At 37.0% G+C, this 26,756-nt stretch overlaps 1 protein-coding gene across 7 annotated transcripts in view; it reads right to left on the reverse strand.

Annotated features, from left to right (window-relative positions):
- The window catches only part of ZFAND3 (zinc finger AN1-type containing 3), a 150,792-nt gene that overhangs the window by 106,378 nt on the left and 17,658 nt on the right, over positions 1-26,756 (reverse strand). For 2 of the 7 annotated variants that reach the window (XM_041128600.1, XM_041128602.1), the window contains exons 2-4: positions 7,398-7,438; positions 5,478-5,504; positions 5,205-5,228 (exon numbers count right to left, since the gene is read on the reverse strand). In XM_041128600.1, coding sequence (XP_040984534.1) covers positions 5,205-5,228; positions 5,478-5,504; positions 7,398-7,438 — 92 coding nt within the window. Of the gene's footprint in view, positions 1-5,204; positions 5,229-5,477; positions 5,505-7,397; positions 7,439-9,291; positions 9,349-26,756 lie in introns of all 7 variants that reach the window. The other 5 variants (XM_030034725.2, XM_030034728.2, XM_041128601.1 and 2 more) reach the window with 4 other exon arrangements.

A 26,756-nucleotide genomic window follows, 5' to 3' on the forward strand; every position in this document is an offset into this window, starting at 1 on the left:
AGGCAAGGCTGGGTCCCCAAAGCACATAGCTCATTACATTCAGTTTGGATTACAAAAACACCATGAAACAAACTGCATTGAAATGTACAAATTAACAGCTCAGGAGTGCACGACACGGACATGGAATTAGATTGTAATATGGAACAAACTCCACAGGGAGGCTAAGGAACAAATCACTAGTGTCTCTATAAAGGTTTCCAAACGAGCAAATACACAAAACAGAGCACAGACTTTTCTATAACTCAAGCAAATTGCTAAATGGGAAAAAAAGAAAAACATTCCCTCTCCTATCTTATGCACACATTTATAGGAGAATGGAATTACAGGAAAGTTTAATAAATTAAACCTGTGGGTTGCACATTCTAAATAGGTAACTCTGCTTTCATGCTGGCAATGTGCAAACATCATGGCAATTAAGTCATATTTCTAAACATTTTTTTTTACATCATCAGAGAATCTATACACAAGAGACTAAATTACAGCTGGTGTTTCAACGAGTCATTTGGAAAGGTTACAAGTTAGAAGGTGAACAAAATATTAACAAAACAAAGAAATTGGCTTTACCATAAAGAAGAAAACATACTAGAAAACAGAGCTACGAAAAACTAAAAATGCAAGTCTGAGGAAAAAAAAGGGCTGAGCTCTTTTCTTTGCTTGTAGATCAATCTGTACAATGGGACTGGCAATCCCCTGAGATACGAAAAAGAAAACACATGGAAAACAACAGTGATGTCTTGTCAAGACAGAGGAAAAAATTAAATTAAGACTATTTGGCAGTCTTTTCAGCTAGCCAGTACTGAGAAGAGGTTATATTTTTGTTTGAGTGCAATTTATATTTTTAACAAATGAAACCCAGACTACTAGACTGCAAACTTAGCAAGATGCGATCCAATGATACAGCCACTAATATCCTACAGGGTAGTTTGCTGGTAGGATTGATTGATGGTAAAATTTTAAAGTTCTTAATTAAAAGGCATTTGATTTTCCTAAACTGTGATGAAAAGATACTTTCAAATGTGACTGGAAAAAGCCCTACTCACTTTAAGTTAGTAGTAGCCAGAAAGAAGAAAAGAGAAAAAGAAAAAAAACTGTCCTACCTCAATACACAACATCTGAGTGCCAGCTGTGAAAGAAATTCTCTTTCTTCCACTAATGATTGCACAGAAGTAGAAATACTTCATGGTTCTGTCTTCCATCAGTGCTTGCCCCTTCCCAGTATTTTATATGGGGGAAGATGAAGGAGGAGGAAAAAGGAGAAAATAATTGAGCAAATTGAACCAGCAGCTGAGCCATTGGCCCTATTGACAACCTACGTTGCACTGCTGCATACACAATGCCTTCACACAAGCAGGTCCCAGGCAGATGAGGGTTGTGTCTTCCATGCAGCATCTTTAACGCCTTTCTATATAACGCATAGCAAAATCCTGTCAGTATTGCCACAAAGCAACATAGGAGCCCTGTACTCCACAACTTCCATGCCTTGATAGCATAGACAGAGAAAAAAGTGGACCTCTCAAGTAACATTATACTAACTTCACTCAAAATGTAATCTCCATTTAACTCTTAAAACTCCAGCAAGTCTAGAAAGCTTGAGGTATCCTCCTTTCTCATATTTCCAATTCTCCTGTATATACTGAGTACTAGAAACGCATAGCATAAATATGCTGGATAATTTGGTTGATGGTACTATTTTTGACAGAAGTAAACCAATTAATCCTAAGCTTAGATAATACAACTATACTTGAATAAACTCCTTTTCTATTAATTTGTATTTCCCCTCCAAAACTTTAAGACAAGTTAGGGGAAAAGCAGTAAACTAAAAACATATAAATCCTTTCCAAATCCTTTCACAAAATATTGCCCTGTTCTAACAACCCAAACAGAGCTATTACTCAGATCTTTACATTTTTTTAAAGCCACAGAATAATGCACACTAATAGAGTAAATGTCTTTGGGGTCAGCAGTGCAAATCAAGCTTATAAATAAGTGAAGCCCAACTAAAGTAATTTATCCAATTTTTTTTTCTTAATTCCATTTCATGGTGATTGTCTTTCTCAAGCTTAGCATACATCTCACCTTTTCAAGTTTACTAATTATGCTAAGACATCTTTTCCCCACCAGACTTCTCCTTTTAAAAATTCTTTGGGCATAGAGTAAAAGAAATTAAATGTATGCCAAACAATATTTAAGTTTATATCTGAAATGTTATCATTCTTTATTAGTAGATGCTCTAGAATTAGAAATATCTTTGTTGCCACTATAACCAGCTATACAATTTTCCACAGAATTATTTAGCTGCAAGCCTGACTGTGTAATAAAAGTTTAAGATGAAGTTTGACTACTTTCAAGGGCTAGGCAGTGAGCGCTGTTTTTTGTAGTAAGCAGTCCATGTACTTCAAAATACAGACAGATGTGAATACAGCAACAAATTTTAGCCTCATGAAGCAACAAATTGAGGCACCGGTTTCCATTAGGAGCCAACAAAGGAAATACCATACTGAAAGAGAAACATTCTGTGTACAGATAACGAAAACTAGTACTTAGTGTTGGTTTCAAATGTCTGAAAACGCCTTCTGCTTTTCTAGCCAAGTACTAAAACAGGTGGATTCACATCAGAAATTACAAGAATATGGAAAATGCAAACCTAACAGACTTTTAATCATTCATTTAGGAATGAAAACTTTATGAAGAAGAGAAGGGCTGAATGAAGCATAATTTATCATACAACACGATACAGCAAAGATGACAGAATTTGAACTAGCAACATGCAAGATGCACCTGTTGAAAAGGTTTCCAGTAAGCAAGCTGAAAGCTTGACTGAGGATCAAGTTAGCAGTTGATTAACAGCAAAATCTATTTAGGCAGGAACACCAATTTTTGCCAGCTCATGCTTACAGTAGGTGTTATTACTGCCAGACAAGGCAGCACTCTAAATAGCTCCCAGGATTTACAAAGACTGAGAGAAGAGGAAATTGTGTTATTCAAGTGACTCTGAGTCACACAAAACCCCCAATTTTGTAAGCTCCGAAAACAGGCATGACAAGATAAAGATCAGCAGTAGGGTTAAGATGCACAGAACCATGAAATAACTCTACAGTCAGACATCTGAGTGAGTTCAGGAAATAGAAAGAATAGGGAATAATCTGATGCTTCTAGAATCAGATGGCCTATAGAAGATTAGCGTCTGTCCTCCCCCCCTCACTCCCCCCAGTCAGATCTTTCAAATTCAGAAGAATAAAAGATACTATTGAAGTTACAAAATTTCATAATCTCACACAGAGTTAAGTATATGTATTTAAAACATATATGTGGTTCCAGCAATACTGATATCCTACCTGATAGATGGAGATTAAAAATCTATAGTTTTTACTCATCAAGATACCAGTATGTAAAAAAATGTGTTTGATTTCAAACTAAAAATAAAACTGAACTAAGAGTCGAGGCCCCTAAAACCCAGAGAATTCTTGGACTATTTGGTTGAAGTATTTTCTCAAATTAGGTGATGCTGATCTAGCGCTTCATAGAACATGAATATTGCATAGCTGGATTAAGAGATGGACACCCACCTCCAGAAGTTCCAATTACACCTTCAGACAGAAGGGCTATGAAATTGATTCACAAATCCATGAATACCCTAATCATCATTTTATCTTCTTCCAGTTTTCCAAGTGTATCTCTCCACCAAACCATCCAGTGCTGCACTTACCTTCAGCTTCACACACTACTGAACAAGCTGAAATCTACTTCCTGCACCCCTCTTTCCAATGCTGATAGCACCACAACACAAATTAAACTTTCTAGACTCACAATCCAATGGATTAAAGGTAGAGTGCATTTTTTGGTGTGATTTAAGTAGAAAGTCTAGTTTTACCATTTTCTGTATTTAAATATTTGTTCTTACTCTGTAATAGTTTGTGCTGTGACTGTTCCCAGAGGTTCCAATTAAAATTGAGTTCTTGAGGTACCAGGTGTTATTTTCATGAATGTGTGTAGAATTCCTTCCTGAAATAGCCTACTTTTGAAAAGCCAATTTTACAAAGTACTCAATGTCCCTATCTGAAGTCGATATTAAAACTGTTATAAACCTAATGGAAGCAAAGATAGATTAATAAAGAGTACTTTTGAAAAACTTCACTCATCACTGTCCTGTATTTTAATCATTCAGGCTTAGCAGTTTACCACACTGAAAGAAGAGAGGTTGCAGTATTAGCAAAAGATGTGGTGTCACTAAGGGAGATACTCTGGACATAATTTGCATTTTTTTCACTTATCAGCCTATATTCTGATTTTAAAAACCCCCACTCTTTATTGCATTTGTATTCTGGATGTACAAGAAGTCTGAAGCAACTATGCCTTAACCATCTGAAGAGCAAATTTATTTGAAGCAATTTAATATGTAGTATTATACTTGCACTGTATCTGGAGACTCTGAGGCATTGACAGCACGTGGTCAGCACTGAATTGGAGACAGAATGTGGTAAAGAACTTTGCAGAAGTACAATTAACTTGAAATTATTTCGGAGAGGCTCTTGAACATTTCAGAGTCTGCTGCTTCTACAGGGCTTAAATAAAACAAGTCAGGTATTCCTTCTTGGAACAGGCAGATGGGGTGAAGAGAAGGCAGAGGGCTGAAAAGGATAGCTAACTTCAAGCTCCTCTTCAGTATTTATAAACCTTTATGTGCAAGCCAAGAACTAGTCTGCGGCAAATGAACAGCAGATTTGTGGTTGTACAAAAGAGCTTAGTAAACCTTCTAGATCTAGGTCAAAACATTGGGCAATTCTAGGCAAAGGGCTGCATTTAGCTGTGCAGTATCCAGCTCACTCTTGCCATAGAAAGCTGAACAACTTAAATCTTTACAATAACCTGTGAAAAGTATTTCCATGTTTAATATAAGAAAATGTACAAAAATAGCCAAAACAAGGAATTCCAGTCTCCCTGCAACATAACCTGGTTGGTTTTGCTGTTTGTTTCATCTTTGGACAAATGGGAGTGAAAATTCAGTGAATTTATCTTGATAAGAAATTTAGAAATCACAAGCATTTGGTCAAATAAGAACGCAAACTGACAGCCCCTGACCATTGCCCTTTGCTCCATTTCTGTGCTTGTTAATATCACAGACATCAAACTATGACCATTTTTCCCAGGGGATGGGGAAGAGAGGAAGCGCAGAAGAAAAGAAGAACTCAGGATCATGTACTTACATACTTGTACATAGTTCAGAAAGTCTGAAAAAAACAGTAAGGATAGGAAGGTTCCACGTAGTAACTCATATTGCAATGTAAACCCAACAATGTTTTCATCTCTTGCTGACTTGTTGCCCTTCTCCCCTGATCTATATAAAAAGGTAATGCTTACACAAATCTAAGGGGCTTTGCTGCTGTGTGTGTCTGAAATTAATTTTTAATAAAATAGGAAGACTGGATTCTATCCCTTCCCTCTGAAAAAAAACCCAGGCATTTAACAAAGTTACTAACCTTTTTCGTTGTGCGGATTTCTTTTTTCTAAAATAAAAGAGAAAGGAAATGATGGTCAAGAGAAATAATAATTCCCAATTTTCCCTCGTATACAAATCTGCTTCAATCCATTTGAATTAATAACTCGCCATATTAAAAGAGAAACAATAGGAACTTTTTCCATATCATACCTTTGGAATGCCCGGAATGGTAAAAAACATATTTCAACAGCTTACTTGCCTAAAATCTTCCTATCTGTGGTGGTTAAATTTACAGAAACAGGAGTATACATCTTTCTATTTCAATACTGTGGCTGGAAACCCAGTATAAAAAATATGCTAAAAGTATTTCAGTGACATCACACAAAAAGAAATAAAAAAAAAAAAGTCTGTTATGTTGGAATGATGATATTGAGAGGTTTTGAGTTACTACTCAAACAGAACTAGTTATTTCCATGCTACATGTTGAAGGAACCATAGTCAAGACTTAAAAAGAGATTAAATTTGCCTTTTTCCATAAAACCTGGTTTTGTTCCAACTAGCAGTAGCTTTAAGTTACCCAAACTCTTCAAAAGTCTTATTTCATTAAAATAAACAGGCTGTAAGGAAAGTCTTGAAAATTTTAAAAAAGTAGTCTTCACTTCCCCCCCAAAATCACAAAGATATTTAGATACTATCTTGCATTTTTACAACAGAAAAAATGAACTTGATCAGAGGTAATGGCATTTCAGGAGAATTAGAGAATAGAAGCCAAGAATTTTTCTTCTTGTTGAAAACAAACAAAACAACAACAAAAAACCTAACAGTAAAACCAAAATAAAAGATGCCTTTGCTTAATGCCTGGTCTGCTGGCTATTAAGTTTTGGGTACTCTGTTAAACTCAGAATATGAGGGATGGGCCATTTTGGTATCTCAGAATCAGAAATTCCACATTTCTGAGGTACACAAACAGAAGTTATTTACAGTGCTAATATGAACATAACAGTTGTATTGAGTCAAATCAAAGACCTAGTAGCTTGCTTCTGACTGTGGTCAGTAGGGAAAGAGTACAGGAAAGGACTTGCACTTTCTTCAGTATACGCTTTCCAGTGATCCATGGCTTTGTAAACAGCCAGAGAAATACATGCATCATTTTGCTAAACAGCCTTTGACGACCTTTAATGTTTAATGAAGTGATGATGAACCCAAGATCTGAAATCTACAAGTCAAAATTCATTTCTTGTAAAAAAAACCTCAGAAAAAGCTTTGAAGTTTAAAAAAAAGTTCTGAACTTTTAAATATTGTATCTGTTCCCCCAAGAGAAATTAAAAACCATGAACTATGACAGCACTTTAATTGCAATTAAAAATAAGTTTACAATACTAAATAATAACAAAAAAATTCAGAAAGGCAAACCTAAAAGATGCTAACATGAAAAGGTCAATAGCAATTCCTAACATCTTACACTGTAGCAATGACCTTGCAATAAGAAAATAATACGTAGCAATTAGAATTAGCCTGATGAGCTAGTGATGATTTAACATTCAAGGGCTGCAAGTTAAAAAGAAATGCAACAAGTGGTGTTCCATACCAACTCTTCCTTTTAATTTTTTATCCATACCATATTTCAGAGGTTATTACAAAATAAATCCTATAAAATTCCAAATTACAATTCAGACTTAGGCATTTTGAAAGCCACATCATTCGTATAGGAGCTGTGCTGACAGCAGAGCTCTGTGGTTCAGGGGTGTACCAGAATTCCATAAACTTCAGGAGCAAGGTTTGATTGGTACATTTACACAAGAGGTTCTTGATTAGCAAATAAATGAAGGACCAAAGTAAGGAAAACCGGATTACATATACACACTGAAGAAAGATAAACCCATGCACAAATCCTAAAGGAGATGCCAACAATGTGGTTTTGATAATCTAACAAAAACACAAAACCTTTTACTGCACTTACCAGCAAAGCATTTGGAACAGAGATTCATAGTCTTGCTGGACCTGAGGCAAAAAAAAAAATAAAAAAAAAAAAAAAAAAAAAGAGCTAAAAAATTCATTATAATTCTAATCAATACAGGGAATTGGGGGGCGGGGGGTATGAAACAAGGGTACAGAGAGGGTAAGAACTTAAATGGCTAGGAGTCAGAGATAAGTGGCTAGACGTGGCTGAACTAGGAACAGGGACAGGGGGAAGAGACTTCATACGGCAATCTCTTTCTGATCTAAAGAGCTTCCAAAACATGACTTCCGCACATTTACCTCATATATGAAAATAAGCTTACTCTACCATTAAATGTATATGTTACACACTCATCATTTGAATCTTTCTATTGCAATATGATAATAATGATGGACAGGAAGAGCAAATACATTCCACTTGAATATTAGACTCCCCTTGGCAACAGGTCTGCAGTCCTGACAAATCCTGAATACAGTACAGCAATAGAGAGATTAAAGTATTGCACTTATAAGGACACAGACAGACGTGCTCTTGGAAGTCTAGCTGGAATGGTTTAAGAAGTTATTACCTCAAGCTATTCATTACTACCCTCAGCTGCATCCAGCAGTAATCTAAAATAACCTGGCTGACTTTGCACTGACATGGACTAGGACAGTTCATATGATCCATTAGTATGGCTCAACTTTGAGGGCAGCAACCTTCAGCTGAGAGAAAAACAGCTGGAGAACAACAGCAGTATCTTAAGCCTCCCAGATGCCTCCAAAGTGTTTGTGCAATTATGCTACAAGCATTCACCCTCATAAAGAAAGTCAGTAGGCTCACCAAAAAAAAAAAAAAATAAATTAAGGCTATAGACCTCTCTCCGGCTACCATGAAACTACCCAAAGCAATACGCTATGGGAGAACAAATTTCTCCCAGTTTACGAAAGGTTGTCATCTAACATGACAACATCTCCTTTACAAAGCAAGCTGGAGAATATTCTCAAATGCTCTCTATATGTTGAAATGTCTTTAGGTAAGAGCAACCCAGTTTCTGTGCACACTGCCCAATATTTGATTTGTTCAGCGTTCCGGAATCAGCTCCGCCATTATGTATAAGCATTAACAGCATCCTGAGCAGGTCTGAAGGTATATGTTGACAGGCAAGGTTGTACCAAAACTGTTCATGCCCACAAGACCTTTATGCCTCCTCAGGGCAGCCTCTAGCTGAAAGATATCACTTAGCCAAATTAATTGCATCTTTATCTTTAGAAATAGGCATACACAAAAAAAAATTGAGACTACCAAAACAGTTATTTTCTATTTCCAGCCAAACATGGATGGAATTGAGATGAAATCTGCATCTTACAATACATAAATTATAAAAATCAAAACTGCTTATTATCTTGAAACAAAAATTGTAACAATTTTTTCAAAGCAATTAGATCACAAATGAACATACTTGTCAGAATTACAGAATTCCCCCCCTTTCCAGTAACAAAGTAAATCCAGACTTGGTCAATCATATCTTAGTATTAGTCATATCAAAACATTACAGATGCTTTTCAATTCATGCACATTTGAAAGCTGGTTTACATCAGGCTCAAGAATTCTAGAACACAGTTCACTGCAGATATGAGACATAAGCGTTTGCCAGCTATAGCAAGAGCCACAGACACATGAAAGCTAGTTTTAAATGCAAACAGTATGTGCACAGGAGAAAAGTTAATTCCCCGGAAAAGAAAAGCAGAACAGCATTTTGTAGCCATACAAATACATCATCAAATTGGTATATACCCAAAGATTCAATATCTATGTTGACAGTCTGCACAGATTATCTACCTTCAAAAGAACTGCAATTAAAAACAGCATGGTGAGTCAACACCTACAGCATTAGTGTGCTGCAGTTCAGTACTCACTGCTTATGGGTTAGACCTTCTGGAGCAGCTCAATATGCCAGGCAGGAGCTTCTCTGCAAAGCCATTAAACCCCAGGGGCAGCAAAGAAAAAGAAAGGCAGAGTTCAGATGGTTCATATTGATGACATTGGAACGGGCAATGACAAATGTTTTCAGTGGTATAATCAACCATCTCAGCTGTTAAATATCAATCCAAAGGCTCATATAATATTTACTTATCAGCACACCCACAATGGAAAATACACACACACAACATACAGTTATGTGAAAAAAGGAAAAAGGCTGCCATTTACTCATAACACAACCCCCCCCCCCAGATTTTCTGAAAGGACAGTGCTATTGGACAAGTGACCTTGTGAGCTAAATAACTTCAGTTCACTGTTACAGTTTCAAGGATCACTTTCTCTCTGATCCTTTTATATGCTTTTTCAAGGCATCCAAGTCAGTCTGAGGCTGCTACATAAGATGAGATTCTGAACTTTGAGTCGGGTTTTTTTCTGTCTTAGTTTCTTTTACACAGTCACTTATGTCACTGCAGATCCATCAACATTACTAGAACTAAGAAAATGGCATTTTTTATTAGAGACAGAGTAACAGTGTTGATCAACAATCAGCCCCTTTTTGAAAGTGCAATATTTAATTAGAGCAAAAGCTTTACAAAGAAAATGCATTAAGCAGTTTACATACGTCAAACTTACTAGGTATTATCTGAGAGTCATGTCAATGTCTGTCAAATAAAATATATGTTTGACAGCTCTTTGTTACACTGCAAATCCCTCCTCTCATTGATAGAATTTCCTCTTTACAGCAGGCAAGGGCTCTCTCACCAGACTCTTAGAATTGAGCAAACCTGCATATTGCCACTTTCTCCGTGAGGTAAGTCTTGTTAACCACATCGCTGTTTTACATTAATGATCTCCTAGCGACTTCAGCATTCACCAGAAGCTCATACTGCCAGGCAGAACACCAAAATATAAAATTTCATTGCTCGTGATAGCCTTTTCAAATATATTAAACATCTGTAATATCTGTTATTTCTAGAGGTAATTTTATTTGAAACACTCAAAGCTCTAACATATCGAACAGTCCTGGTCATGATACAGCCCTCTGTTTCCACTTCATAAGAAAGAGATGGTCACAGTAGCAAACTCTACTTAGAGCAGGTGACTTCTATAGGAAAGCAATACATTTCGTATTTCTAGGAACATACGGTAAAATCATGACTGTAAAGGTGAATAAGGCACAGTGAAGCTAGAACTCAAAGTCAGTCCTGGCAATGAGAATTGCATGTTTTAGACTTCAAGTCTTTAGCCTGACACCCAACATTTCTACACCCTTCTGTCATGGTTAGTTTGGGGATATTTCACGTGCTTCTGAATCAGATATCAAATCACCACAGTTTTTAACGAGACATATTAAGGTAATTCCCAGATTTCCCTCATAAAAGTCATCTTCATGCTTACCAGCACCTAATCCAGAATTACTACAGTACACATTTTATCTGTACAATATCCCTAGAAAGACAGTTTTATACCGATAATTTACAATCTCCGCTTGTACAGAATTTAAGCTGGTATTCAGGAAGACATTCATATTTATGGATAAATCAAGACAAATAGAATGGTATTATCTGCGAGGCAGACTATAAAGTTAAATCCTATTTGAAGGTACTTCCATCTGTCAGAAAGAAACAATTTAACTAAAGGGTGACACGACATTATTATGTAGATTGGAAACCACAGGGTGAAGCAGGCTTCGAAGGTCAAGTGGCAGAGCAAGTTAGAGGCAGAGGATACTTTAAGCCAGCTGGAAAACCGCAGAGGCTACAGAATGATTGCATGCAACAGTTCCACAGGGCTGGGTCTGAAACAAGTGTAGGTATTAAAAGTGTTTCCACTGCCAAAGTAAAAAAACGCTCCCTTAACAACACAGCCATGAAAGTAATAGCAATGACACAGGAACTTTGAAAGGGGAAGAGATTTACAGAAATGGGAAATCCTGGAAGTTATAACATAGTTATACTTTAAGCAATAAATAAATCACATGTAAAGATAAAAATAAACAACACATTTGAAGCTATTCAAACCATTATCCCTTACTTGCACTGTTGTGCCTACAAGTCTCCATAGCAAAATAAACTATTTGAGCCTTCACATAGATGCACAGCAGACCACCATAAGGTCCTAACCTCAACAAGATCAACATCTGCATCTCTGGTTAAAGGTGCATAATGCAAAACGAGAGCCAGCAAAAGCCATTAAATATCAAAAATAAAATACTTCAAATCCTATGTATTGATATGTAACTAATTAATAAAACTGAAGAGATTGCTTCCCTGATTCCATTTTCATACAGTACTTCCAGTACATTCTTATGAAAGATCTACTCCACTAAAAGCACTGAAAGTTATTTACTCAAATTTATGCCCTATACTACTAATTATTCCTTTTCTTCCTTGCCATTTGGCAGGATACCATTGTGAGGTACCATCCATGCACATTCTACTCTGTCTTCACTGGAAGTTTGTTTTTCCTTCTCCCTCTCCCAGTAAATGATTTTATCAATATGAAACCACATCTAGAGAATGAAGCTGAAATTCTAGCTATAAATCTCAAAGACAAGACTCTTAAATGTACAGTAGTTGATCACAATAGCCAGAAAAAGACAATCTCAATGTGAAGGTTCCAGAACAAATTACATGTGGAAATTCTGTGTATTCGAAGCGAGTTAAAAAGTATACAGAAATTTGTCTGATCTCAGGATACTCAGTCTCCCTAACAAAAACAATTTTCTGCCAAGATACTTAGATAGGCACACCTAATAAATACTGAAGGTTTTGTAACAAAATCCTACATTTTCCAGCACTCTCAGGCACTTCCTAGCTTCCCCATCCCATCTTTAAGAGGAAAGGAAAAAAAAAGCAAACCAGAAATACTAAAAACTAATACTAGCTTAACTCCACACAAGTGTCAAAGGGCAATACAAAATGCTCAGTTTCATCTATATTAGGATGCCTCCTACAGTTTTTAAGGTAATAGTGACCTAGTATTATTAATGTAGAAGCTCACCAATAGCAAGAATCATGCAGCTGCACCAGAGTAAAAATAAGTAAATATTCTAGTATAGGTGTATATTCTCAATGCTTGAAAAACACCACCAGAATGATGGTCGTTCTTCAAAATAATTTTTGTTCAGTTGTCTTTTGAGGATGGAAGAATAAGGAGTTTGGAGAAAAAATGCTTTCATATAGCATGCATTCATTAGATATTTAATTCTAAAGATACTTAAGCCACAGATACTAATTAAGTGTGACTGCAAAATCCCAGATTCTGCATTTTTATTGGGAACAATGTTTTCCAGCCTATCTAGTAATGATTCTTTATGATTCAGAAGTTCCTATGACTTGGCAGTAGCAAAATGTATCTGCTTCAGTGGCACTATAACTGCATTGGTGATTAAATGCATCATGTTAAATGCTTCTTGGTCCCCTTCCAGCATAGCAATTAGAGTGGGATCGCAGTGTCACTACAGTACAAATCTATCTTAGCCCCTGAATGATACCTGTCCAATATTGTCAGGGGCCGTATGTTTGAGAAACATTAACGTAATATGAATCATGTAATCAATTAGTTAAAACTAAAAGAAGCCTCTTCCCTATACATTCAGCACATACTGTTTCATGTATTTGGCAACTTAGGACAACTATACATGTTAACTCAATGCATTTATACTACTGTAGTTAATGGTCTGTCACCATTTCCATTATAAAGCAATTTTCAAAGGTTTATAACTCTGCTGAAGAATTCACTCAGAGCTGAATCCTGGCACACAGCAAAAGCAAAACCATAGCCCACATATGTTTACTTTCATCCAACCAGACTAGAAGGATATTTATCATTAAAATAAATTGATCCAATTCTGTATTTCCCTCACACTTTTTATCATTCGCTTAGAGCACAACACTTCACCTTGTACAGAAAGGAGGTTAATTAGACTGTTAATAAGACTCTCAATCGTCCTTTGAAAGTCCTGTATATCCTGAACACCAGCTTCTGAAAAAAAGACATTTTACTTTTCTAAATCAAAAGTCACCTCATTGATTTCATATATGCTGCGTATTTGATATTTATTGTTCCTCCTTAATTTATGATCTTGCCAAGGCGATACAGGCAATGTTTTTTGGACCATTTAAACAATTATTCATATTTTCAGACTGAGGCAGCTCAGTTATTCTTCAAGAATGATGTATGCCAAATTCTTTTCGTATAAAAGAGCAGAAGTGGAGCATGTGAAATGCAGGTGGACCTGTAGAGAACTTGGCAACCAGAAACATTCACATGTACTCAGAAACGGGTTTTTAAGCAAACCAAAATTTGGAATCAAATATCCCACAAATGCAGTCAGCGTCCCCTACTTCATCAGCTGTTCTATACCCATACGCTCGGTGGTAAGAATTCTAGTTCAATTAGAAAAGTGTTATAGTAAGATTTTATTATTACTACTACAAGTTTTTTCCCTTGAAAAATATGAGTATTCTAGTTTTGGACTCCTCATTTTCACCAGGAACAATTTAAGTGTTCCTTATCATTTCAAGATTTTTGTTAAGCTGCTGAAAATGATGCTTCATTGAGTCACATGTTTGTAAGGACCTCATCATCCTGACCTCAATTTGAAATTAAATGGAGGGCAAACTTCATGCACAGCACAGTGTAATAGTGCAATGCCCTTCTGACAGCTTTCCACACTCAAAAAGATGATAGAAACATAGAGTAGTTTAGGTTGGAAGGAACCTTAAGGATCATCTAGTTCCAACCCCCTACCATGGGCAGGGACACCTTCCACTAGACCAGGTTGCTCAAAGCCCCATCCAGCCCGGCCTTGAAGACTTCCACAGATGGGGCACTCACAACCTCTCTGGGCAACCTGTTGCAGTGTCTCACCACCCTCACAGTAAAGAATTTTTTCCTAATACCTAATCTAAATCTACCCTCTTTCAGTTTAAAGCCATTACTCCTCGTCCTATCACTAAACTCCCTGATAAAGAGTCCCTCCCCATCTTTCCTGTAGGCCCCCTTTAAGGTCTCCCCAGAGTCTTCTCTTCTCCAGGCTAAACAACCTCAGCTCTCTCAGACTATCCTCATAAGGGAGGTGCTCCAGCCCCCTGATCATCTTCATGGCCCTCCTCTGGACCTGCTGAAGCAGGTCTATGTCTTTCTTATGTTGGGGGTCCCGGAGCTGACCACAGTACTCCAGGTGGGGTCTCATGAGAGCAGAGTAGAGGGGGAGAATCACCTCCCCCAGCCTGCTAGCCACTCTTCTTTTGATGCAGCCCAGAATGCGATTGGCTTTCTGGGCTGCGAGTGCACATTGTCGGGTCATATTCAATTTTTCATCCACTAATACCCCAAGTCCTTCTCCTCAGGGGTGCTCTCAATCCATTCTCTGCCCAGCCTGTATTTTTGCTTGAGACTGCCCTGACCCATGCGCAGGACCTTGCACTTGGTCTTGAACTTCATGAGGTTCACAGAGGCCCACCTTTGGATGGCATCCCTTCCCTCCAGTGTGTCAACCACACCACTCAGCTTGGTGTTGTTGGCAATCTTGCTGAGGGTGCACTCAACCCCACTGTCCATGTGGCTGACAAAGATGTTAAACAGTGCCGGTCCCAATATCGACCCCCGAGGAACGGCCACTCATCACTGGTCTGCACTCAGACATTGAGCTGCTGACCGCAACTCTTTGAGTGTGACCATCCAGCCAATTCCTGAACCACCAAGTGGTCAATCCATCAGATCCATGCCTCTCCAATTTAGAGAGAAGGATGTCACGCGGGACAGTGTCAAGCACTTTGCACAAGTCCAGGTAGATGATGTCCGTTGCTCTTCCCTTATCCACCAATGCTGTAACCCCATCGTAAAAGGCCACCAAGTTTGTCAGGCACAATTTGCCCTTAGCGAAGCCACATTGGCTGTGACTGATCACCTCCTCACTTTCCATGTGCCCTAGCATAGTTTCCAGGTGGATCCACTCTGGGCACAGAGGTGAGACTGACTGGCCTATAGTTCCCTGGGTATTCCTTTTTTAAAAATGGGGGGTTTGTTTTCCATTTTCCAGTCAGTGGGAACTTCACCCAACTGCCACAACTTCTCAAATATGGATAGTGGCTTAGCCATTTCATCCACCAGTTCCATCAGGACCCACAGATGCATCTCATCAGGTCCCACAGACATGCACCTTCAGGTTCCTTAGATGGTCTTGAACCTGATCTCCTACAGTGGGCGGTTATTCATTCTACCAGTCCCTGTCTTTGCCTTCTGCGACTTAGGCAGTGTGGCTGGAGCACTTGCCGGTGAAGACTGAGGCAGAAAAGTCATTAAGTACCTCTGCCTTCTCCATACCCCAGGCAACCAGGTGTCCCATTTCCTTCCAGAGAAGGCCCACATTTTTCCTAGTCTTCCTTTTAACACCAATGTACCTATAGAAGTCTTTTTAGCATTTGACAATATAGATACTCAATATAGAAGCTTTTACCACTGATGTACCTATAGAAGCATTTACAGATGCTGATGCATCCCAATGAAGTAGCTGTATCCCGATTTTTATTTTTCAATGGCTATACTAAAGCATTCTTTTAAAACTCTATGGCTGAAGCACTTTTTGTCTTTTAAATATACAAAGACACTGAAGCGCTTTTTTGACAATGAGGCCAGAGAAGAGTACAAATACACAAGAGTAACAGGGGAAAATACACAGCAACAAAGTAGCTCCTCACTCTTACAAAACATATCATGGGATCTGACACAAAAGAGTTTCAATTTAAAGCCTTCTGCAACAATTCATACAATAAACTGCAAAGAAGCCAATGCATCTAAACTAGGTAAGAGAGGTTGTAAGGACTTAGATCTGATTCAGTTGGGTTTCTAGCTGAGCTTACAAACTTGCTGCCCTCCAGTCAAAGCTAAATGCTTCATATTCCCACGAATACATGTCTCTACACTTTCTTTAAAAAAAAAAAATCTCAGCAGCAAAATCCTATACCAAACATTCCTCTGCAAGTCTTCAAAATCTTTTTCACAAAGATGTGTAGCCTACTATTTAAAGGTAAAAAGGTTGAAATACTAAATATTAACAGAGTCCAAGAGGCCTTTAGTAAAGCAGGAATAAAATTTGAAAGTTCTGATCTACCCACCTTCCACCAATTCCTCAAGGACATCATTATTTACGTGCATTGCAGGTAATAACTAACATTGCCCTATGACAACACAATCATCTTCTTCAGATTTACAATATGAAATCATATCAACTTTATCTTTTTCTTCAGATCAGACACTCCACTACTCCTTGCATAAGCAGCACTCAAAAACCTATTCCATTTGGGTTATTCCTTTACCACAGGATCAGTAATAAATAGTAAATAGTGAAACAATCTTAGAAAAAGAAGCTGGAAGAAACCTCAAGAAAGTATCCATTTTGTCCCCAACTTAAAGGCATGGCTAATTATATATCAACGCTCCCCAGGAAACCTTCCTGAAACACTTCCTGATCTGAACAACTAGATTTAGCTTACAAAATAGGAAAACTTTTAATTTTTGCTCAATTTAAGCCCAGCGTGTTTCTTCTCTATGCAAAAGCATAGAGAAGCATTTTTTTTTTAATCAAAGTTATTTTTCTGTGGCAAAAAAAAAAAATACTTTAAAATGCCTGGCATTAAAATGGCTTAGAACAGTTAGAACTTTTGAATGACAGGGAAAAAAAAAAAAAAAAAAAAAGCCTTGCAAAGTATTTCAAAGACCTTGTCTGTTGTATGCATGTTAAATAACACTTACAGGGACAACTTATGTAAACCAGTTAAAAAATGCTGTTGCACAGTATTAACAAAACACACTAACAAAGTCTGGTTTAAGGGCTGTGCCATAGATGTTCTCTCAAAAGCTAACATATTATCAAAATTATAAGACAAACTCCTTTGTTACAGAGATCTACTTTTAATGTCTAACAAGTCAAACATTACACAAGCAAAAAGGAGTTTAAGATGTTGACCATCCCAAATACGGAGAGAGAAAGCAGCTGAAGGTGCACTATATGCAAAAGACGTGACAGAGTCAGAACCCCAAGAATTATTTTGACTGGTCATTTCTGTGAGTTAAAGCATAGGAAGCTAGGTTCAGAATAAAGCAGCCAGAAAGAAGAGGAAAGATTATCCCTTGGACAAAGCAAGAAAGCATTGCTGTTCCAGGACTGGTAAGGAGCTACGTCCTATGCAGTAACGAGCAGGTCGTCCAGCAGGATACCTCACTTGCCTAGAGCTCTTTAAGCCACCCCAAAAAGCAGCAATGCAACAGCAAATGAGTGACAATCTCATTTTTACAGTTCTTTGCACTCCTTCTTATCAAACCCTTCCGGTACTGCACGCTACAGTAGAATTGTAGCACTTCCTGAAAAGCAGTTGAAGAATTTTGACAATGAGCCTGCAATCCTATCTTATTACACTGTTCATAAACACACAACTAAAAGAAGCTGCCAGTACGTAAGTTAGCAGGCATTTTTCCTCCTCCCCATTTAAAACAGGTTTCAGTAAAGTCTTCAAAAGCTTAGCTGGAAGTTCACTGCAGGAAATTCACTTTCTTCCATCCTAGCTAGCCTTGTACTCAATTATACAGTCAGGAAGCAACATGGTCTTACTTCAGTCAGTGCTGCCTCTACACCTGACTACACACAGTCATTTTCAGTTCTCGGGTGGGAAATTGTAGCCACATCTCATGATACCGTTCTAGAGGGTAAGAGTACTTCAGTTCTTCCTTCAGGAATTTGAAATGAATCGTATCAAGGATATGCCTACACTAAGAGCAATCTGCCAGTTAACTATTTAAACCAAACATTCCTAAAGGCAGATCCACCTATACTGGCAGAAAACAATTCTGCCCTGCTGGTACAATAAAAGAAAAATAAAAGAGAGAAAGAAATATAGAAAGAAAATACATTAAAAGTCATTTTTAAAAGTGAAATAAACTACTGATAACTCATCATAACCAGCACAAAAACCACTAAGGCCAGTTGTATTTCAACTACCCAGAACTATCTTGCTGGTAACACAAGCAGATTTGAATGCTTATCTTAGTCATCCAGAAATTTCGATCAGCTTCCTAATAGCTCTCAGGTAGAAGACTGTACCAGATTTTGCATCTCTCAGGTAATGAACAGAGACCCCTAGCCTCAAAACACAGCCCAGAGTAAAGAAACAGTGTCACTCGCTTGCTATAGTGCAGAAATGTTATAAAGTACTATTTGCACTAACACCTCACAGAAAGTCTTGGCCCAGAACACCACTTTGGGTATTTAAACTTGAGAAGAGATCTTCTCTCACATTAACTTCCAGGTTTTCTACCACAAAGCCAAAGTTAAGCATAATTCCAAGGAATGCAGCATTTCTAACCAGCATAAAACTGCTTACAAACAATTCCTTCAAGATGCTTCTGTGTTACACATTCAACTTCTGAAGTGTCTGAAAAAAACTAAATAAATCAGGTAAAATTTACAACAACAAAGAGTCCAAGCAACAAACCAATACAAACATAAATGTTTGGCAACACCATTTAAAAAAAGCCAATAAGCCCTCAAAAAAAAAAAAAAAAAAAAAGGAAAACACTATAAGTAAGAGCTAGGCTGACAATGACAAACAGAAAAACTTATACAAAGCAAGATATTAATCTGAACATAGAAGAAGGTGGGATTTTTTTTTTCCATAAATGTACTCCCAAGGCATAAACACAAGTGAAGATATATAAAGAAGTCATACACTAAGCACTATTAGTTCAGTAAAAGATGACATATAAGTTGTTATCTACAGCTCCATTGATAGTTTATATAAAACCAGCATCTTCTTTTCAGAGAAGCATAAAGTTGCCTTCTCAGGAGCTTCTAAGACACAGTGGATGCTGGCCATGAAAACTGCCTTCAGCCCTCAGACCCTTCACTTGTTATGAATGACATATGCTCTATAAACTGTCCCAAAACATCCCATTAAAAGCCAAATCCCAAAGCGGTGGGGGAAGGGGGTGGGGAGCAGAATCTGCACAGTTAGATCAAGAAATACAGAATGAAATAGAAGTGCTAGAAAGTCTGTGCAGCAGATGGAACATTGCAAACCATTTAAGTTTTTAATCCTTTACACAAGACAGCATGCAGTACATCATTATGCTTGTTTCTCTTCCTGCTACACCTGAGAAGAATCACCGCCTCCCCTACCACTTGTGATCCATACAGTCAACATATTCTTCATGACACCTAAAGGATATTATTCTTTAGGGTTGTTTTGCTGGGGTTATTTGTTTGTTTTGGATTTTTTTAGGGGGTGGGGAACATTGGTTGCTTTGTCTTTTTTTTTTTAAAGCCATGATTAAAACATTAAGCATACAAAGGGTATTTTAATGACTGAAAACCTCAGCTTCCCCCTGCATTTCCAACATGATTTCTGAGACCTCAGCTTGACCTCGGGCATGCTGGTCAAGTCCATTCTTTTTCCAAGTAATGGTTGCTGGAAAGTTAATGACTCAATGATGTGGTAGTAGAATTCAGCAACTGGACTGCAAGTAAATGTGCTGCTTCCCTCAAATCCTATGACTCTCGTGCCCAGGAGCAACAGCTACCTCAACTTTGCACTTTATCCAGCTATGCTATTTCAAAACTCTTCTCAATTTTACTTTGAACAGAAAAAAGCTTCAAATACATTTAACTAGGCTAAAGAACTACACATTAAAATATAGGATCACTGTAATAAACACCCTGAGCCCAAATCACTTCAGCCATAGTGTCCAGAATTTGTGGTGTAAAACAGGAAACACCTTTAAAATAATGTAATGCTCCATAGAGTCAATGTCTTGCTTTTTTAAGCATTCTGAATGCAACTGCCTGATCTCCAAGAGCAAATACAATAGAAGCAGTAGTACTCAAGTTTTTTCACGAAGAAAAAGCACCTTAAATACTCCACTCCCAATTCCAGGGGGGGAAAAAGTTACTTGGAAAATACAGATTTAAAACCTGCCCATCACTGATATAACAGCAAATACTAAATTATTACCTTCAATCTTCTCATTAACTACAGTTAGATCATAGGTCTAGCTACTTGTCTTTCTGTAACTGTAACAATACGATTTAGTTCAAATATAGAACAACTAAGGAGTAGTAAAGCTCCTTCAAAAACAGGATGAAGAGCATCCTATGCATTCTTTTAGTAGACAATATCCTGGTCTTTGGCATTTTCTTTTATCACATGTTAATCCAAGATAACATGCACCTGATTCACTGAATAAGACTGGCGTATTACAAGTCTATGTTTATAAATTTCTTTCACAGAGAAAACAAACTCTTGAAAATAAATACCTGATAGAAGAATAACTTTCTGTAATAGGAAAGTTGAGTGTATGTATGTCTGCATATTTAACTTTATGTAAATAATGAAACAATCAAAACAAAAGGATACAATTAAACAAAAGTATTTTGAGTCATAATATATAAATGTTGTTAATAACTTTACAGATGCTTTTCTTCTTTTATATAGGCAAATAAAATCTTTTCCTTCTCTTTCGCAGCTATATGGTCCCTACCACAGTCACCACATTGAACAAGAAGTCAACAGCATGAGGTATCTTCCATACGCATTGAAATAGAATGAGCATGGTACACAAAAACCAACCCAGACCAACAGCACCAGTGCTGAATTGGATCTAACAGACAAGAGTTTGTTCCTTATGGAGCTGCACTGGCATTTTTACACTAGATTATTCTGAGTTTATCTTATTTTTTCCATCTTTCATCTCTCTATAGCTCTTCAAAATATACATAAAAAACTATATTTCTCAAAATTCAAAAGGGAAACAACAGCAGTTCATTCCCAAATATTCAAGATTGGGTAGTTAATATATCTAGCTATCCCAATAAAACATTCTTAGTTAAAACATCCAAAGTGCTAGTGATCTTGTCAGAGGCCTCAATTGTTTTGTTTCTGACTGTGATCAAGAACTGTTCTCTCTTCTGCATGTTCAACTGCAGCACGCCTGAAAATTAATCCCTTACATTATAGTATGAGCATCTGTACTCAGGGAACAGCAAAAAGGACCAGGGGAAAAGAACAGATCCACAGATACCTTTCAGATATCTTTCCCCATACAGCCCATCTTTTGCATAGTAATAAAAAATAAAAAAAAAAAGAAAAAGAATCAGGGAAGTTCTTCTCCAGTGTTCTTCCCTCATTACTCCCACACTCCCAAATCTTCTCATTATCAGAGAACAAGATAAACAAGGCAAAATACTGAACTAGATACAGAATAAAAACATTAGCAAATAACACCTAACCCAGTCCATCGGTTTTTGGACAATTACTAAAATAATGACACGGGGGGGGGGGTTAAAAAACAAAAAAAAAAAACCACCAAAAAAAAATCTTAAAAGTCAAAATGAAACACAGGCCATTATAGGCAAATACTCTGATTTTGCTTTTAACACCCTCATCACAACTATTGGAAGGATTTTGTCCTCAGTCTAAACTTGATTCCCTTACTAAACTTAAAATATAACTACTCTGACACATTAAACTGTTCAAAAAAAGTACCCTCACCTACATAACCTGCCTGCATAGGTAGAAGATGTAAATTGAGGCAAGGCAAACTCCATTCTACCAACTGAAGTATAAAGAACTGAAAAATAAGTGATCAAAAGAATTCTCTGTCTGCTACCATGCCAGATAGCATAGCTCTCAAATTATTTACTAACATAGGAGATCATACAAACTAAAGCATTTATTAGGTCATGACTTAACATCAGGATACACACTTTTGTGTTTAAGTTTTAGGTGTTCTAAACAGAGCATAGGAAATCAAAGTTATAAAGTGTGGACACTAAAAAAACGACAAGACTGAAGATCTGACATTTTAGCACTTATCTCAAAGGCTTAAAGGACTCGCTATTTGAAAATAATTTTAACTCACACTCAGGACTGCAAAAGTTTCTGTGCTGCTACTATTATCCCTTACAAGGAACAAAACACCATACATAATTCCTTATGCTGTCAATCAGTACTGCTCCAAATCTACTACAAACATACTCAATTCACTTACCCACAGGCGTACTTCCACCTACCACCTGGTAGAACCTGGAGACCCCCAGAATTTGTTACATTAGAACCAGAGGCATGAACATAAAACCCTATTGCTTATTTACTTATCAGCTGAAAAGGCAGTCAGATCTACAACAACAATATTCTCCAATCAGAACTCAAATCTTTATTGTCTTAAAGATATTAGGGTGATTGAGAGCAAAAGATGTAATGCAGGTAGTGTGATATGTATGCAACTATAGCCAACTTTAAAAATATCTTTTAAAAATAAATCTTAAGCATTCTTAAAATCACTTAGTCTCCTGAGAGAAGTTTCTGGTATGAGCTAGGTATGGGTTAAACTGAAAGAGTTTCTAAGAAAGGCCAGCTGTGTCCCACTGTGTTCTCCACTAATACAGGAGGTTATTTAATAGTAAATATTCCACCTGTCTTTTCTTGAGCACATCCTATGAAGCACTGGCAAATTGTTCCAGTGTCTAACTGATCTTCTCAGAGAAAGTAGCCTGGACTCCAAATCTCAGTTTAGCTCTTGGCTTAGAAAGTCTGCAGAACTCTTAAAAAACAAAAACAAAACAAACAAACAAAAACGACAAAAAAACCAAAAACCAGACATGGCAATACAAAAATGGCAAAGGAAGTTGGGGAGAGACTGCTCATCTCATATTAGGTGGTGCTCACTTCCCCTTGGCCTTCACACATAGCCAAAGTCAGAAAATTAAATTCACTGTTTATTCAAAACTCTGATGACCCTATATACTTTCAAATACACCATACATATAACCACCTAATGGGTTGTACCCATGACCCCTAAGATGACGATGCATCACAAAAAAGTACCCATACAGGGCAGAAGTTAGCCTACTGCCTTTCTGCTGTGTTACATCTCTGCCAGTTTGCACTGAACGTTTATAATTCTCTAGGTACTTTAACATCTGTGAAACATTTTATAACTCAAACTATGAGCACACAAGTGTTCCTGCTGTTGTAAACACTGAATCAGCTGAACTACTAGCAACACTAATGGGAATTTACTGCATAAAGGAAATGTATTACAGAAACAGGTTACCACACTTCAGCACCAACGAATGAGTCACAGTATGACTTGCACCAAGCTCAGAAGATCATCCCTCAACTCTACAAAATCCAAGTTAAATCACAGCCTGCTTACATTTGTATTGCAAGGCTGCAGTGAATGCCATCTGTAGTGGGCACTACTATATGATAACACAGCCTGCAATGTCTGCAAATAAATCTATAGGGAACAAATATCACTTACAAAAATTGGCCTGTACTATTAAGAGCCTATCAGTAGCACATGGCAGCCAAATACATTTATTGATGTGGTGGTCTTGTATGTTATTCACAGAAGTGGAAATGTTGAATACTGTATTAAGACAAACAGGCTCAATCCTGTAACTTATCTTATTACAAGATTCAGTATCATGTATGCAAAATAATCCAGGATATTTCTCCACAAAACAAATAAAGTATGAGTAATCCACACAAAATGTATTTGCTTCTTTTTTACACTACATTACAAGAGTTCTGGTCTATTTCCTGTTTTTCTTTTCAGCATAAGAACTAGCAATTCAGAAGGTGGGACAATAAACACGTTGGGATGTATTATCACAAAAAAAAAAAAAAAAAAGCACAGCCAGGGAACCAAACATGAATAAAATGCTTGAGCAATGCTAAAGTGAACAATACTGTATATTTCAACTCACTTCCTGCTCACTCAGTAAAGGTTTGCAACAGCTCCCACTTCTGCTCTTGAGACTTTATTAATTCAACAGAAGCAAAGAAATGGTTTGACAGTCCCAACAGCTCTATTGATAAAACAAATTTCAAAGCCTTTAAGTGTCTCTATAAAGGTTAAAACAACAACAGGAAAAAAAAGCAAGAGAGACTTTCTTTTAACAGTCCCTTTTTAAATACATAAGTGAAGATCTCAGGCTTTTCAACTGGCTGAAGCTTCAGACCTCAGAATTAAGCTTTAATCAAAATTTAAATTGTGGGTCATCTGAGAACTAGAATTATCAGAATTTCTAAATGCTGGTAGAACTCTTCATATTTTTGCTTCACACAAGAAATGACCAAATTTTGTTTCTCTATATCCTAAAGTTTAAAAAAAGATAACATGACTTCTTTGCTAAAGTCAACTATACAAATTAAACATGTGAGTTAATAAGAAAATACTAAGGCCTATGGCTTTAATACAAGTGATATATATATAAATATTAATAAGTATTATATTTGTATATACATTAAAATATTAATAAATATTATATATAAGGATACTGCCATTATCATCAATTTATGGCTTCTGAAACATGCTGTCTGGAAACCCTAAACTGACTAGAAATGGTACATGAGACATAACAAACTGCAACTGTCATGCAGTCAGCTCTTGGTTTTAGTAACCAAAGAGTACAAAATAATATAAAGATATCCTGCTTGACAGTCATTTTTTTCTGGACAGCTTTCTAAACATACTTAAGAACCACATGGCTCTTTAAAACCTCACATTTGAAATGAAATGCTTTAACATTATAAAACAAGTTCTTTCCTGTTAAAATACTCATTCTGGGAAAAAAAGAAGGAAAAAACCCAAATCCTCCCATCTCCCCAACAATCTCACACTATTTTTGCTTTTAAAACTGAATTTTCTTACTAGTTGCAAATCAGTGACGAACACTTTCCCAAAGCTTCAAGACACAAATACAATTCTAGCTTGCATTTAACTAATTCACATCATTTACTCATCAGCTACACCAATACAACCATCACTGTGTTAGCAGTTTCAGAGGAACAAAAGTTATATTCATTTTTGTACTGTGCAAGAGAACTGTAGCTACACTGCAGTAGCTTTCATTTTTCCTTTATAAGACCTATGCTAAAACCAGTCACACAATGTGGGCAGGGTGTGTTTCTGTAATACACCATGAACATTTCATCACAGAGCACACAAGAAGGTCCAGAAGCCTCCTCAGTAATAGCGACAGAATGGTCCAAAGGTAAAAAAGAAGAATTTTTGAACAAACTGCCTCTTTCCTCTCAGCTGCCAATGGGACAGACTGTCGTATCTGTCTTTCCTTGTACTGCTTTTTGTTCCTTAAAGGTGAGCATCTTATTTTGAATCATCACTTTTAGTTGGAACAGAAGTACTACATGTTTTGGTTTTGTTTGGTGGTTTTTTTTTTTTAAAAAAAAAAGCTTATGAATTGGACTAACCAGATGAATATTCTGGACTTCACTCTTGAGTGAAGTTTCCCTGATGTACAAAGCAATGCCCTTTATATCTCAGGCCCAAAGTTTTCAAAATTTTTTATCTTACCATTATACAGCTGAAGGTCAGTGATTGTAGCCATATTTCTGGCATTTACAGTATATAATATGAAAAAAAGCTGTATGATTTTATAGAAGGGTCTCAAATAATTCAAAGGTTGGTTAGGGGAAAGCAGAACACCTCTAAAAACATTAGCCTTCTCCATAAAAGCTATGTTATATGACAGCTTTACAGTCTATCGACATTGCATTTAATTAGGAAAGCAAAATTTGTGTGGATGGAATAATGCATTTTTTTGTTACTGACTCATCTTCCAAGTTACTGAGGCTTTTGAAACTGTACTGTATCAAACATCACACCCTAGAATGCTAGAGCTTACAGCTTGTCTGGCCTCGGGGACTATTTCTTACCCAGTGCAGGCATCCACATCTCACTGAAACGAAATGGGCTTCTTTTGCTGCATATATCAACCATCTATTATGGCAAAGACTATATTCCAAGCTACTTACAAGTTCATACCATTGAATGTTAAACATCCATATTAATGACAGCTATTGCCCTTCCCTCTTTGCTCTGCCACTTCTTCTCTGAATTTAACAGGAAAGTATGTGAATTTGAGAACCTGCTGATTCAGGACACCTGAACATAAGTTGTATTTTTAACACCTTTTTTTCCATTACAACATCTAAATTGTTCCCCCCACCCTGGCCAATGTGTTCAGTAATCCTGCCTTGTTCCCTACTTCAGGCAATTTACTTGAGTACTCTATTCAGGAAAAATCCTGTTGCTAATAGGGCTCCCAACACACTGTTACAGTATGCATTCTAAGGCACAAGGAAAGGGGTTAAGGATAGGAGAAAGTTTCCATTGCACAATGAGGTTGCCAAGAAACTTTTACAGGAGTTAACATGCAACAGGAGAACAGACCTCGTAAATTTAGGATTTCCAAATTTTTCCCCTCAAACTTGTAGACCATTTTGTGGGCTATAAACATACAACAAACCTGCATCTTTTACAGAGAAAAATTACTATAATTTTTTGAAGCACAACAAATACCTGAAGTAA

Source organism: Aquila chrysaetos, chromosome 13, assembly GCF_900496995.4.
Source record: "Aquila chrysaetos chrysaetos chromosome 13, bAquChr1.4, whole genome shotgun sequence".
NCBI lineage: Eukaryota > Metazoa > Chordata > Aves > Accipitriformes > Accipitridae > Aquila > Aquila chrysaetos.